This window comes from Macrosteles quadrilineatus, unplaced genomic scaffold (assembly GCF_028750875.1).
Source record: "Macrosteles quadrilineatus isolate MER2022 unplaced genomic scaffold, UCM_ALF_1.0 Scaffold_39__1_contigs__length_1060358, whole genome shotgun sequence".
NCBI classification, from domain to species: domain Eukaryota; kingdom Metazoa; phylum Arthropoda; class Insecta; order Hemiptera; family Cicadellidae; genus Macrosteles; species Macrosteles quadrilineatus.
In genome coordinates, this window is record NW_026542632.1 from 190,886 (window position 1) to 202,871 (window position 11,986).

The 11,986-nt window shown below is 34.6% G+C and overlaps 1 protein-coding gene across 1 annotated transcript; it reads right to left on the reverse strand.

Moving 5' to 3' along the window:
• Window positions 1–424: 424 nt before the first annotated feature.
• LOC129005856 (ankyrin repeat domain-containing protein 39-like) lies at window positions 425–11,976 on the reverse strand. Its single transcript, XM_054434875.1, has 4 exons — window positions 11,836–11,976; window positions 9,893–10,005; window positions 8,440–8,649; window positions 425–2,986 (listed from the first exon to the last, which is right to left on the reverse strand). The coding sequence occupies exons 2-4, from the start codon at window positions 9,987–9,989 to the stop codon at window positions 2,850–2,852; spliced, it is 444 nt and encodes a 147-aa protein (XP_054290850.1). The 5' UTR covers window positions 9,990–10,005; window positions 11,836–11,976; the 3' UTR covers window positions 425–2,849.
• Between the last annotated feature and the right edge of the window lie 10 nt (window positions 11,977–11,986).

The following is an 11,986-nucleotide window of genomic DNA, read 5'->3' on the forward strand; positions in this document are numbered from 1 at the left end:
GGCGGCAACTCCATAACGTTCAGACTAATGATGAAAAGAGAACCCTCTATTCTGTTGGACACAGACCTGGGAGTTTATTTGTCAAAATTCTATAGTTCGGGTCAACATGTGACCATGCTCTCACCATTTATTGGAATTTAGCTCTTTTATGACTTGTAGCTGAGGGTTAAGCTTCTGGCACAGAGAATACACTTAACCTCACCATCATGATGATAATAGGGATGATCATGTTCACCGATGGCAGTCTTCGTGGTGTTGAGCTTACAGGCGGATTTTTACCCTACACAGGCAGCGGAAGAAAATGTCTTCTGTGTTATGAAGAGTGCCCAGGCGGTAAACGCAAACAGAAAACACAGCGACTGTGATTAATGGCAGTTTCATGACAATTCAAAACTAGAGATCAGGAAGGAAAAAAAACTTTTTACTGACACTGAAGATTTTATTTCTTGCTACATAAAAGCAACACAAGTAATCTCATACATATTGCTGTTATATTAGAATATGCGTACAATGTTGTAGAGCCGAAATAAAATGTTAATTGACATGAAACTATTGATTATTTCAACTGGTTACATAATCATAAAACTGTATAGGAAAAAGTGTTGTGTTACGGATATAAACTCTGTACAAAAAGGAACCTTCGCGGGTCAGGGTAAAAGGTTCATCAAATCACAAAATATATATTTCTTTATCAAAATATAACCTGTTAAAAGCAGTCATATTTAATACCCATTTAAATTTAGATATTTAAATATTCTACTCTAATTCTGAAATACTTCTACTATGCTAACCACTGAGCTAGATACTATATCTGAGGTAGCACTTGTTTAGAGTTTGACAACTTCTAACCCTGGGTTTGTAGGAGAGGTAAGGTGGTAGTGTAGCCTACCATTTCTCATATGTATAAACCATTCAGTGTTAACACAAGACCAAGATTAAAATTATGTATGGAAATTCTGAAACCGTTCCAGTACACAACAAAATGGCCAGCACCACAAAATCCTCTAGAGAAGTGCTATCTTCTAGATATTCATCCTCCTAGCTCGTGGTACTAAGATGTATAGGTTAGTCAAAAGGATGCTTTAGTAAAGAGAAAATGTATAATAACTAAGGATTTTTACTTGCTAAAATAACATTAATAATATTAATGTAAATTCTCATTGCTTGCCACATTTTTATTATAGTTTTGATAAAATACCACAAACACTTTGATGTTTGCTCGTTCTTTTGACGAACCTATACTAGATAACTAGTTTATAAAATGCATAGCAGAATGATCTGTAACATAATGATTACTAAACATAAACAATAACAAATTTTTTTCAAACAAAATACTAAAATACTGTAAAGTTGTAAAAGAAAGTTGGGCCTTCCTATAATATTTTAAACAGAGATTTTCTTGTAAATAAAAATAATCTTTGACTGTAAGATACAACTTGACAAATTGTATTTTCATAAGAAGTTATTACTTGGAATCTAAAATACAATCTTTACATGATTAAATAATAAATCAGATAACTAGAGGTAGTACAAAACAAAGTAGTGTCTGGCCCACAGGTATATAAATAAATTAAACCTCTAAACGAAGGAATCTGACATTATTTTGTCTAAAACACGTAAATACACATTTGTTTTAGGTTTTAAAAGTCAATATGAAAAATCTAAAAAAATAGGATAATGTTGTAATTCCTTACAACTGACTTGAAGCAGTCAATTCAAGACCTGACATCACAAAGACTAAAAAATGGTTACTTAATAAAATGGCGAGTGTCAGATTTATCCACTAGATAATCTAGTGCTATACAAATTAGCAATGTTTACCCGTTTTAATAAGACGAAATATGGATAATGGTTTAAGATTTAAGTTTAAGTCACTGCGTCTTGGTATCTGGTAAATTATTAGATTAAAAATAGCTCAATGAATGCTAATAACCAGCAATATTGAGTATAAACCAATTTAGCAAGTGTTTGGTAATATATTCAGATAGTTTTTATACTTGTCTCATTACATACCTCAAAAGTAGTGATTTGTATTGCTTTTGATTCTTTTAAAATTATATAAATCCCGTACAGCCAACAAGCAAACTTCATATTAAACCCATTTACAAAAGTTCAAGCACCCAAAAAAGAATTACTGTTGATTAAATGCACAAATAGCACATCCCAAAAACCACTGACTAGCTGACCACTGCAGTCTTAATTGATGCATAATTTTTAAATTTTAAAAAGGAAAAGCAATAAATCCAGCACTTAAGATATTATTCTATTAAAACAAGATATTTGAAACACAAAACTACATTAGAACCCCACCAATCTGACCTCGGCTAGTCCAACTCCTCGCTTAATCCGACCGTGCCATCACAATTGGTGACAACTTTATCATGGTAATATCATGACTATTTGACATGGTCGTGTGGCGATCATTATCTCCTGCGGCAAAAATCAGAAACATCATCATCGTTATCTACTCATGACATTTATCCTCCAAGATCGGAGCAAATTATTGAACGTCTCCTGCGATCGTGGCAACTAGAGCATTATCATTGACTCCCGCAGTGGCGTGCGATCAATACATGTCAGTAAGTAAATTAATTTTGTCATTTAATATGTTCTTTGGATAGCCCTTTTTTACTGTTCCGACCATGATCCTGGTACATAGGCGACGGATTAGCGGGGTTGTACTGTAGTTTAGTAAAATAATAATCCATTCTATGTTCGTCTAGTTTTTCCACCTAATTGCAAATAAATAATGTTAAGTTTAAGTTGTAACATAAAATTAACAAAGTTAGAGTTTTATAATACACAACGTAGTATAAACTATACAATGTCCCAAAGTAGACGGTAGTCATTCACTCGGTATGGAGCAGTTTAAATACTTCTGGTTGGTTGTATTCCTGAGCTCTGTCTTCAGCTGTTCTTCCTTCTGTGTCTTTCAGTTTAACATCAGCACCAGAAGCAATCAGTAACTTAACCACCTCGACTCTACCTGCAATAACGGTTCAAGCAGTTAGAATTAGGGATGTATCGGTTCCAAAAGTCGGTTCTCGGTTCCACCGGTTCTTAGCAAAGGAACCGGAACCGAGGGTCGATGCCAAAATGTCGATTCCTCGGTCCCGGTTCCTGGATCTGATCGTTCTAATTAATTTGCATCACCATTACATTTTAAATTACTACTGTTCAATACCGTTTATATTAAATAGTGAATATAAAATTTAAGAGCAAATATTATTATAATTATAATTGTTTTTGTGTAGGTATTGTGCAATTCCATATGAATTATTCAATCAATTTACGTAAGTCAACAGATCAAACAGCTGAAGATAAGCCGTAAAGCCGACGCCGACAGCTGATTGAATCGACTATGCATCAGCACTCAACAAATAGGAAGGAACAAATAAAATAACAATATTGATCTATTTATTTACCACAACCTCCTACTCCTTCCTTATTATCTTTTTAAAACTGTTGTTTGACTTTTACATAATTGATGCGAAGTATCAGGTAAAGAATAAGTTACGTCATGTGCAGCCGTCTGCAGCAAATTGAAAAAAGGAATGCAATATTGCAATGGAGGATAGTTCATACAGGTAAGTGGCAAGCATTACTCTCAATCAATATGAAATAAAAGTCAATATAATTTTTATTTTTTTATTGTAAAAACTGTTCACACACTTTTATTTCATCTATGACTGTTAACATATCGTAAAGCCATTCTTAATTGTGTGAGATTCAATAGGTGGTGGAAAGAGCTTAAAACAGAGAGAGTTTTGGTTTGGTTGTTATTGTTTTTATAATGAACACATTACACCATTTTGAAAATATTACAAAAACAATAACAATCAAATCAAAACAAATAACAAATATACTAATTTGACAGTTACAATCAAGAATCAAGTGATCTTTTGTTTGCAATCCGAGTGACGTCAGAATATGACGGGAATTAGCACACCTATGTATTTTCCTTCCACCATGATTCTAGGTCCCTTTCTCTGTGTTGCGTTTGCGTATGCACGGGTAGAGGAGCCGGTCTGTGTGCATTGTGCAATGTTAAATCTCCTTCAGTGTTTGGTGATCAGAGTTGAGGTTATACCTACCTATTAAGATGTCTTCCGTTGTTTGGTCTTACTTCAAGATCGACGAGGTTAATAATAAGTTTGCCAAGTGCAATATTTGCTCAAAATTAATTTCAAGAGGCGGGTGCATGACAAACTCTAAAAGCACTTCAAACTTGATGAAGCACCTAAGAACTCATAAAATTAATCTTGCTCCTGAGCCCAGCTCTAAAAAGGAGAGTATTGGTCAAGCTAAAACTCTTGATGGATTTCTGCAGAAGTCAGGTAAGCCTATGATGCCTATGCCTTGTACTAGTGGTGCTTCCAGCCAAGTTATGACTTCAGAGATAAGACCTATGCCTAGTAGTACTTCAAGCCAGTCTCAATTTAGTGTTACTTTGGATATCGAACATGACCTAAATAAGGTAAGGCCTAGGCCTACATGCCAAGATGATACAAGTAGGCCTATTTCTTCTAATTCCGACCAATCAGAGGGTTCATTTGTAGGATTACTAACTGTGAGTAGGCCATCTTCAAGCACACCTTTGAGGCTTGATGTTGATACACCTACACATGGAGATCCTTTAGGCCTAGGCCTACATCAGTCACAATTTTCACCAATTGAAGATGTAGATGACCCTGATCCATTACAGGAAATGGAAGAAAATCTGTCCTCATCGACAACATCACCCAGGGGTGCTAGGCCTAGTTATCCTAAACGGATAAAACTAAAAAGGTCGAAGCAAATCACCTTACCAACTATGGCTGACAGGATGCAAAAATTCAAAACAACCGACAGCAGAGCGTTACACATAAATAAATTGGTTGCAGAAATGATTTGTTTAGACATTCAACCTTTATCTGTGGTGGAAAATAAAGGTTTTCGACGTCTTTTAAATTACTTGGAACCTAGATATACAATTCCTACGAGGAAAACGTTTACTAATAAAATACTTGTTGAAATGTACGAAGAAACAATGAAGAAAGTGCAGGCCGAGATGATGGAGGTAGAAAGTGTGGCTATTACTACCGACATGTGGACAAATGTCGCTCAAGTAGATTTTATGGCCATTACTGCCCATTTTTTTTCTAACAACGCCAGATTTCATAGGTGTTTAGAGGTTGTGCCTTTTCCAGAAGTAAGCCATACTGGAACCAATTTACTGACCTTTTTAATAAAGGTTTTGGATCAATGGAGTATCAAGCAAAAGGTAGTTGCTGTGGTTAGGGACAATGGTCCCGATATTACGTGTGCACTGAATTTGTCCGAGTTCACAGCAATCCCCTGTGTGGCACACACACTTCAATTAGTGATCAAAGATGGTTTCTTTAACAATGCCAGGATTTCTAATGTTGTGACCAAATGCAAGAAAATTGTTGGTAGCTTTAAGCATTCTGCGAAAAACACTAAGTTACTGAAAAGTTACCAGGCTCAGTTAGGTGTCCCAAGTCACAAACTCATTCAAGACGAACCAACTAGATGGAATAGCACTTTTTACATGCTAAAACGCTTGCATGAACAGAAGCAAGCTCTAATTCTTGTTGGGAGCAATCCTGAGACTAAGCTGTCCACTGAAATTACCAATGAAGATTGGAAAACTATTGAGTATGCAGTCGACATCTTGGAAATTTTTGAGAATGCAACCTTGCAGCTTAGTAAGGAAACATCGACAATTTCTGAGGTAGGCCTAAGTTATATTACACTTTTTCCTTTATACACTAACCCACCTTAAATATTTTCAAAAAATAAATAGGGCCTAATTGTTGGACTAATCAGAAGTAAATTTATCCTTAGGCCTATTTCATTTTCAAAGCTCAAGTAGGCAGGCCTATCAGTATGAAACCTATCCACTCAACTTATGAATGTGTTCTGTTGAAAACTACGATAAGTCAAGGTACCTAACCTGACCTAGACCTAACATTTCTTAACCATGACCACAAATGTCCCTTAGTCTCTGTTTTTAATTTGATTTATAGGGCTAACACAAAGAACTTCATTAACAAGAAAATATAGGTACAGTATTGGCTTTCTTATTTGAGTTTGAATCATTTTACCATTTGCAAAGAAATAATTAAGTTTTACTATATTATATCCCTAAACTGACTAGCTACCGGTAGCTTTAAATTTAAATGAGTTAGGCCTATGATAAAAAAAGATTGATGGCAGGGTAAAAAAAATATCTTGTGCATTTTACTTACCACATCTGTAAGTACTGGTAGGCTTGAAAATATTTCGCTAAATATCGTCCATGTTTCTTTATTATAGACACTGTTTGTAGTTATAGCCTACCATATAACATTAACAGAGGAACAACTTTTTTCTAAGATGTTGGATTTGGGGACTAAATAATAGATAAACATAAAGTTTTCATCTTTTTTTAATTCAGCGTATAAGTAAAATAGGCTAGGTTTAAATTTACTGTAGGCTACCTGAAAAGTTCAATGTTGACCATGTTTTAATTAAATGGATGTAAAAAATATTTTTTTATTATGGTTTGAATGTAGCCTATGAAACATTTTCTTCATTCTTCTCAGATTATACCAATGATACACACAATTCAACATGTATTGGAAACTCGTGCACCTCAGGGATCAGGACTACAAGGTCTGAAAAATGACTTATTAGCTTCATTGAAGAGAAGATTTATGGACATGGAGGAAAATCAAACTTATGCATGTGCGACACTACTTGATCCCAGGTATAACACATTTTGTTAGTTACACAAGTGTTAAGTTACCTACTGAATTCTTTTTTACTTAGGCCTAAGTTTAGTTCATATATAACTGATCAAATCTAAAAATTAAAAACTCTGACAAGTGAAAACTAATTTGATTAAAGTATTATATAAACTTAATTATGGTGTTGTTCCTTGACATATTAATAGACTTAAATGTTTCATTCCTTATTCGTTCTTAAAACATTCGTTTTGATTGTCCCAATCCTCCCCTATTTTTAATCAGCATACCATTACTAGACCTAAAATGTTCGTTAATCATATTAAATGCCATAAAAAATAAATTATAATGAATACCAATTAAAAAAAATAAATTTAGGCTATTGTGAGCAACCTAGTAAAAAATTCTAACCTTATATCAAAACATTTGGGAAAGAGAATAAATACAGATTATGTGTCATTAACAGGTTCAAGTCAACACCGTTCAAAAAGAAAGATAATTTTGAAATGGCAAAGATTCATGTCCTGGAGGAAATGAAGACATTTTCAACTCCGACGTCGGAAGCAGCACCACCACCGGCTCCACAAGAAGATACCCAACTGAAAAGGAAAGGTTTTTGGGCACAGTACATGGAAGCGTTTGGCCAGGAAGAACATACTGGTGATGGAGATCAGGAAAAGTCCTTGGAATCAGAAGTCAACGCTTATTTGAATGAAAAAACTTTTGACCCTAAACAGGGCCAAAAAATCGCCGAGTATTGGTCAGTAAGCTCCCACAAACATCTGCGTAAGTTGGCGTACAAATATTTGTGCATGCCACCTTGCACAACTTTCAGTGAAAGGCTTTTTAGTGTTGCGGGAAACATTTCGGACACAAAACGAAACAGGTTAGATCCTGACAGAGTAAAAATGTTGGTATTTTTGAACCGAAACCTAGAATAAATCATTCTTGTTATGGACGGTTTGAAAAAAAATAGGCCTAACATGGTTATGCATTTTATTTGATTACAAATCAAATCTGTGCTATGATTACAAATATCACTCCTCATTTCATATTTATGTTGTTTACAATTTTTGTATTAATATTTTGCTGTTTGTAATAATTATTAATTATTAAGCTTAAGGGTTTACCGTGTTTACATCTTTCAAATATAACTGTTACTTTTCACTTTTCAGCCAATATTTAAAACTGTAACATTGATTGGTCAGCGTTAATTGTTGTTCTTTTTAATTCTGCTTAATTGGTTATTGATTTGTAAAATTACCGTTTTGCAATAATTAACTTACGCTGCAATTACCAATTCTTAATGTTAATTGTTGCCGCCAATATGTACTTTTCAATTAAGGAATTAAGTCTTCAAATAATTACTGTTTACTTGTGTTTAGGTTTGAACATTGAATCCTTACGTGGTGTTTAAATAAAATATTTCTGTCAATAAAATCTGATTATTCATTTCCTTGACTTTCAATATTTTTAGGTACTGCCACTTACAACTGTTTTGTTTCGATCAATGAATTTATAGCATAAGTACTCGGGACCGAGAACCGAGAACCGATCCAGTGTAAGAACCGAACCGGAACCGAACCGAAAAAAAGTGGAACCGACACATCCCTAGTTAGAATATTGTAGAACATGTAGAACACCTTTTTAGACATCACTTCTTAAATACATTTTTGTTTTGTAAACAATATTTTAGCCTATTAGACCTTACCAGACATAGCAGCCCTATGTAGTGCTGTAGCTTGCCCGGCACGAGTGACAGCATTGATGTTTGCACCAGCTGAGAGTAGCAGACGACACATCTCAGTGTCTCCCCGGCGCACCGCGTAGTGAAGAGCTGTGTATCCTGCGCCATCTCTCTTATCAACTTCGGTACCTTTGTTCAACAGGTCACGGACACGCTGCTTGTCTCCATCCAGTGCTAAAGGATAAGAATAATATTAATCATTTAATTTAGTTTTGTTTGTGAATCAAAAGATGTTTGAGTGATTGGGATACATCTAACGTACAGTTTTGTGCAAACTGAAAAAGCATTTTTAGTACATAACCATAAAATACATCAACGTTTGTATTTGTATAAATTTGTGTAGGCCTATTACTCCTTACTGTTTTTTTCAACGCAACCCAAATAACTACAGCTACTGTGAGACAAGTTTAAACAACAAAACCAGCTCATATGATGGTATCCCTGTTTTTTTTACTTCATAGCCAATTAGCTACTATGCAAGTTATCTATGAGGCTTAGTGTAACAGTATTGATAATTACGTAAATAAGACGAAATATGGTTTTCTTCGCATGATCAAACAGAGCTTGCGAATACGTCTAGTTGAGACTTGTTCGTAATAAATTCCCAATAACACTGGAACTTATAGATAACTATGCAACAATGCGTATCAGCTGATTGGCAATGAAATTAAGAATACAGGGAGCTTGTATTGTTGTTAAACAGTGTCTTATGGTACTTGTAATTTTGGTTGCATAAAAAAACACCCTGTAAATATATTACCACTTTGACTGCTAATAAAATATAATAAAATCATTAAGGCAGACCTTTTATGTCATTTATATTGAATACAATACAGAATACTTATTCAGTAACAAAAACGTATATTATAAACATAAACTCGACAGGAAGTGATGTCATCAGATTGTGAGACACCGGTTACCCTTAAGCACAAAGGATGTTTCCGTCATGAGGCAAGCCGGTGCTGAAGTTGTCGTTCACTAACTCACTCACTAATAACTAATTTAAATCACTCAATTTTTATTTTGTTGCGAGTATAGGTCGCAATTAGCGTGATCGAGAAAATGGCCCACTGCGACCTATACTCGCCATTCGACTGCAATGGTAGATTTTTTTCTTTTAGCGAGTATAGGTCACCATTTTTGATTGTCCGGGAAAATGGCGCTTGGCGACATAAACTCGCCATTCGACCGCAAAGGGTTAACTACTATAGGGCTAGTACAAGGAAAAGCACACACTTTGTCCACTAAACACACGTAAAAATAAGAGTGTGGCTGACAGACTAAAGATCCTGCTAGCGTACAACAGATTGTTCAACGCAAACTGAAAGAATATGTCACAAAATATCACCCTCCAACCAAGCCAACAATGGATTCTTATAGAATGAATGTCGTCGGTGAGGTTGTAGTGTTCACCCACCTGCCGTCCAAATGCCACGTTCGAAATCCAACTCTTCCAAAGTCTGCTGTACCGAGGTAACAGCTTGGGGATGATTACAGCTTGTGTGATCACACATATTTTTACTTGAGTCACTGAAAAAAAAATTAAAATGATAAAAAAAATCCAGACATATGAGAAAGTTATGACAAAGTTATACAAATATGCCCTTTCCACATTCTTTCAACCAAATGAGTAAATTATGAACATAACTTACCCATTTGCGTGTGTGGTTACATTCTTTCAATCTCAGAAAATACATGTGATTTGATTACGTATGTATTTTCTTATGTACAGAAAAAGTCATGAATCCATTAACTATTAATTGATTGTGGTTGTACTCACATTCACAGTATTAAGGATGGACTTATTCAATGTGTTGACAAAGACTTTCCCATTTAATATTTGATGATGTATAAAAACAATTTAGCAAATTAAAAATGGGTCTAGGAAGGTCGGATTGGAACCAGCAGTAGCAAAAGTATATTTTATCACTAGGGCTTGTGGTGGCTCTTTTCGACCCAAGATCAAGTTTCAGGAAATGAGCGAGGCTTTAAAAGCACTTTTTGCCCTTGTTATGAAATGTGTTTTTCATCATTTCATATCGCACCATTATAAATAAATGATAACCTCTCAAAATTACTTCTAACCTAATTTCATTGCTATTGCAAACAAGCAGCTGTTTAGTAAATGGTTTGATTATTTTGTCTATTAAAATTTTTGTGTAGCCTACATTATACATCAATATGTTAAGCTACAGCCAATCAAAACAATCAATCACATTCGATACATGCAATTGCTTACAATTGAAGTTTACAACTAATTGAGGTTAAAATACCCCCGCCGCAGCAAACCTGCCGACTAAGCGAATTTCCATTTGTCTGAATTGATTTTCAGTTAAATATATTTTAATAACATTAGGTTTAACGAGTACCTAGGTTTGCTGCTACAAGGAAACTAATAAAGTGTGTTTTTGAGTAAAATATTGATAGCTTAGTACAAAATAAATAAATTTGCCAAGTTTGATCAAAATATATCCATAAACAAGCAAACTACAACATTTGACAATATTCTCCATAAGAATAACATGGGAATTTTAAATTTACAATTTTTTTAATTTTCTCCATTACTAATAATTGAACAAAAATACTTTTATATACTAAATTATTTGTTTTTTTAAGCTCTTTAAAAAGGTTAAAAGAGAAATCGGGAAATTTTGTGTTTTGAGGGTCAAAAGTGAGAAAAACCAATTTTTACCCCATAAAACCCCCCGTAAAGCCCCGTTCCCATGGTCCGATCGTGCTGGTTCGCGAACTCATTCAAGTTTATCCCGCTTTACACCTTTAAACCAAATTTCATCAAAATCGGACAAAAATTACTCAAGTTATCGCGTTCATGGACGTATATATATATATATAAGTCTATATATATATATATATATATATATATATATACATATATAAAAATTTGAACGAATGGTGTTTTTGGACTCTGGGGACATCAAAATGAAAAAGTAAATCGGTCCCGGGTCTAGGTCTTACCGTGCCACCTACGGTAATAGCTACTTCCCTATAGGGAAATTCGCTAAAAGCTGATTTTTACTTAGTGAGAAAAAAGCTACTTTAGACCTGCAATGCTATTAAAAAGCAGTTTTTTTTTTTTGCAAAAATATGACAAAAAAATTATTATTCTCATTGTGAATATTGTAATTGTGCTTGGAGTAATAAAACTGACAGAATAAGGGTGAGGCTAGTGGGTCTGGCTGGGTGTGTGACCAGTAGTCACTGATTCAGAGAACCTAACCGAGTAGGTGAGCTCTCCCATCCCCCTTAATCATATTCTTTTTTCTGTTGATAAACATTTTTGAAAGGATTAACAGCCTATCATATGTTTCCTACAAAAAAAACGGTAACACACAAACTTACCCAATCAACTAAATTGTACACAAAACAATAGAAAGTCACTTGACACTGAAAGCAACAGTCACTGACACTTAGACACTAGAAAGGTCGATGAAGGGTCCAGACAGCAGATTGCTGCGTTCCCATGGTCGAGGTAAGGATACGGTAGCCAAAG

Bases quoted from the DNA above. Each gene is read 5' to 3' on its own strand.
- LOC129005856 (XM_054434875.1), bottom strand. From the start codon at position 9,989: ATGTGTGATCACACAAGCTGTAATCATCCCCAAGCTGTTACCTCGGTA. The intron at 8,650-9,892 runs GTGGGTGAACAC...CTTATCCTTTAG, and splicing joins ACGTGGCATTTGGACGGCAG to CACTGGATGGAGACAAGCAG. The intron at 2,987-8,439 runs GTAAGGTCTAAT...CCGTTATTGCAG, and splicing joins ACATAGGGCTGCTATGTCTG to GTAGAGTCGAGGTGGTTAAG.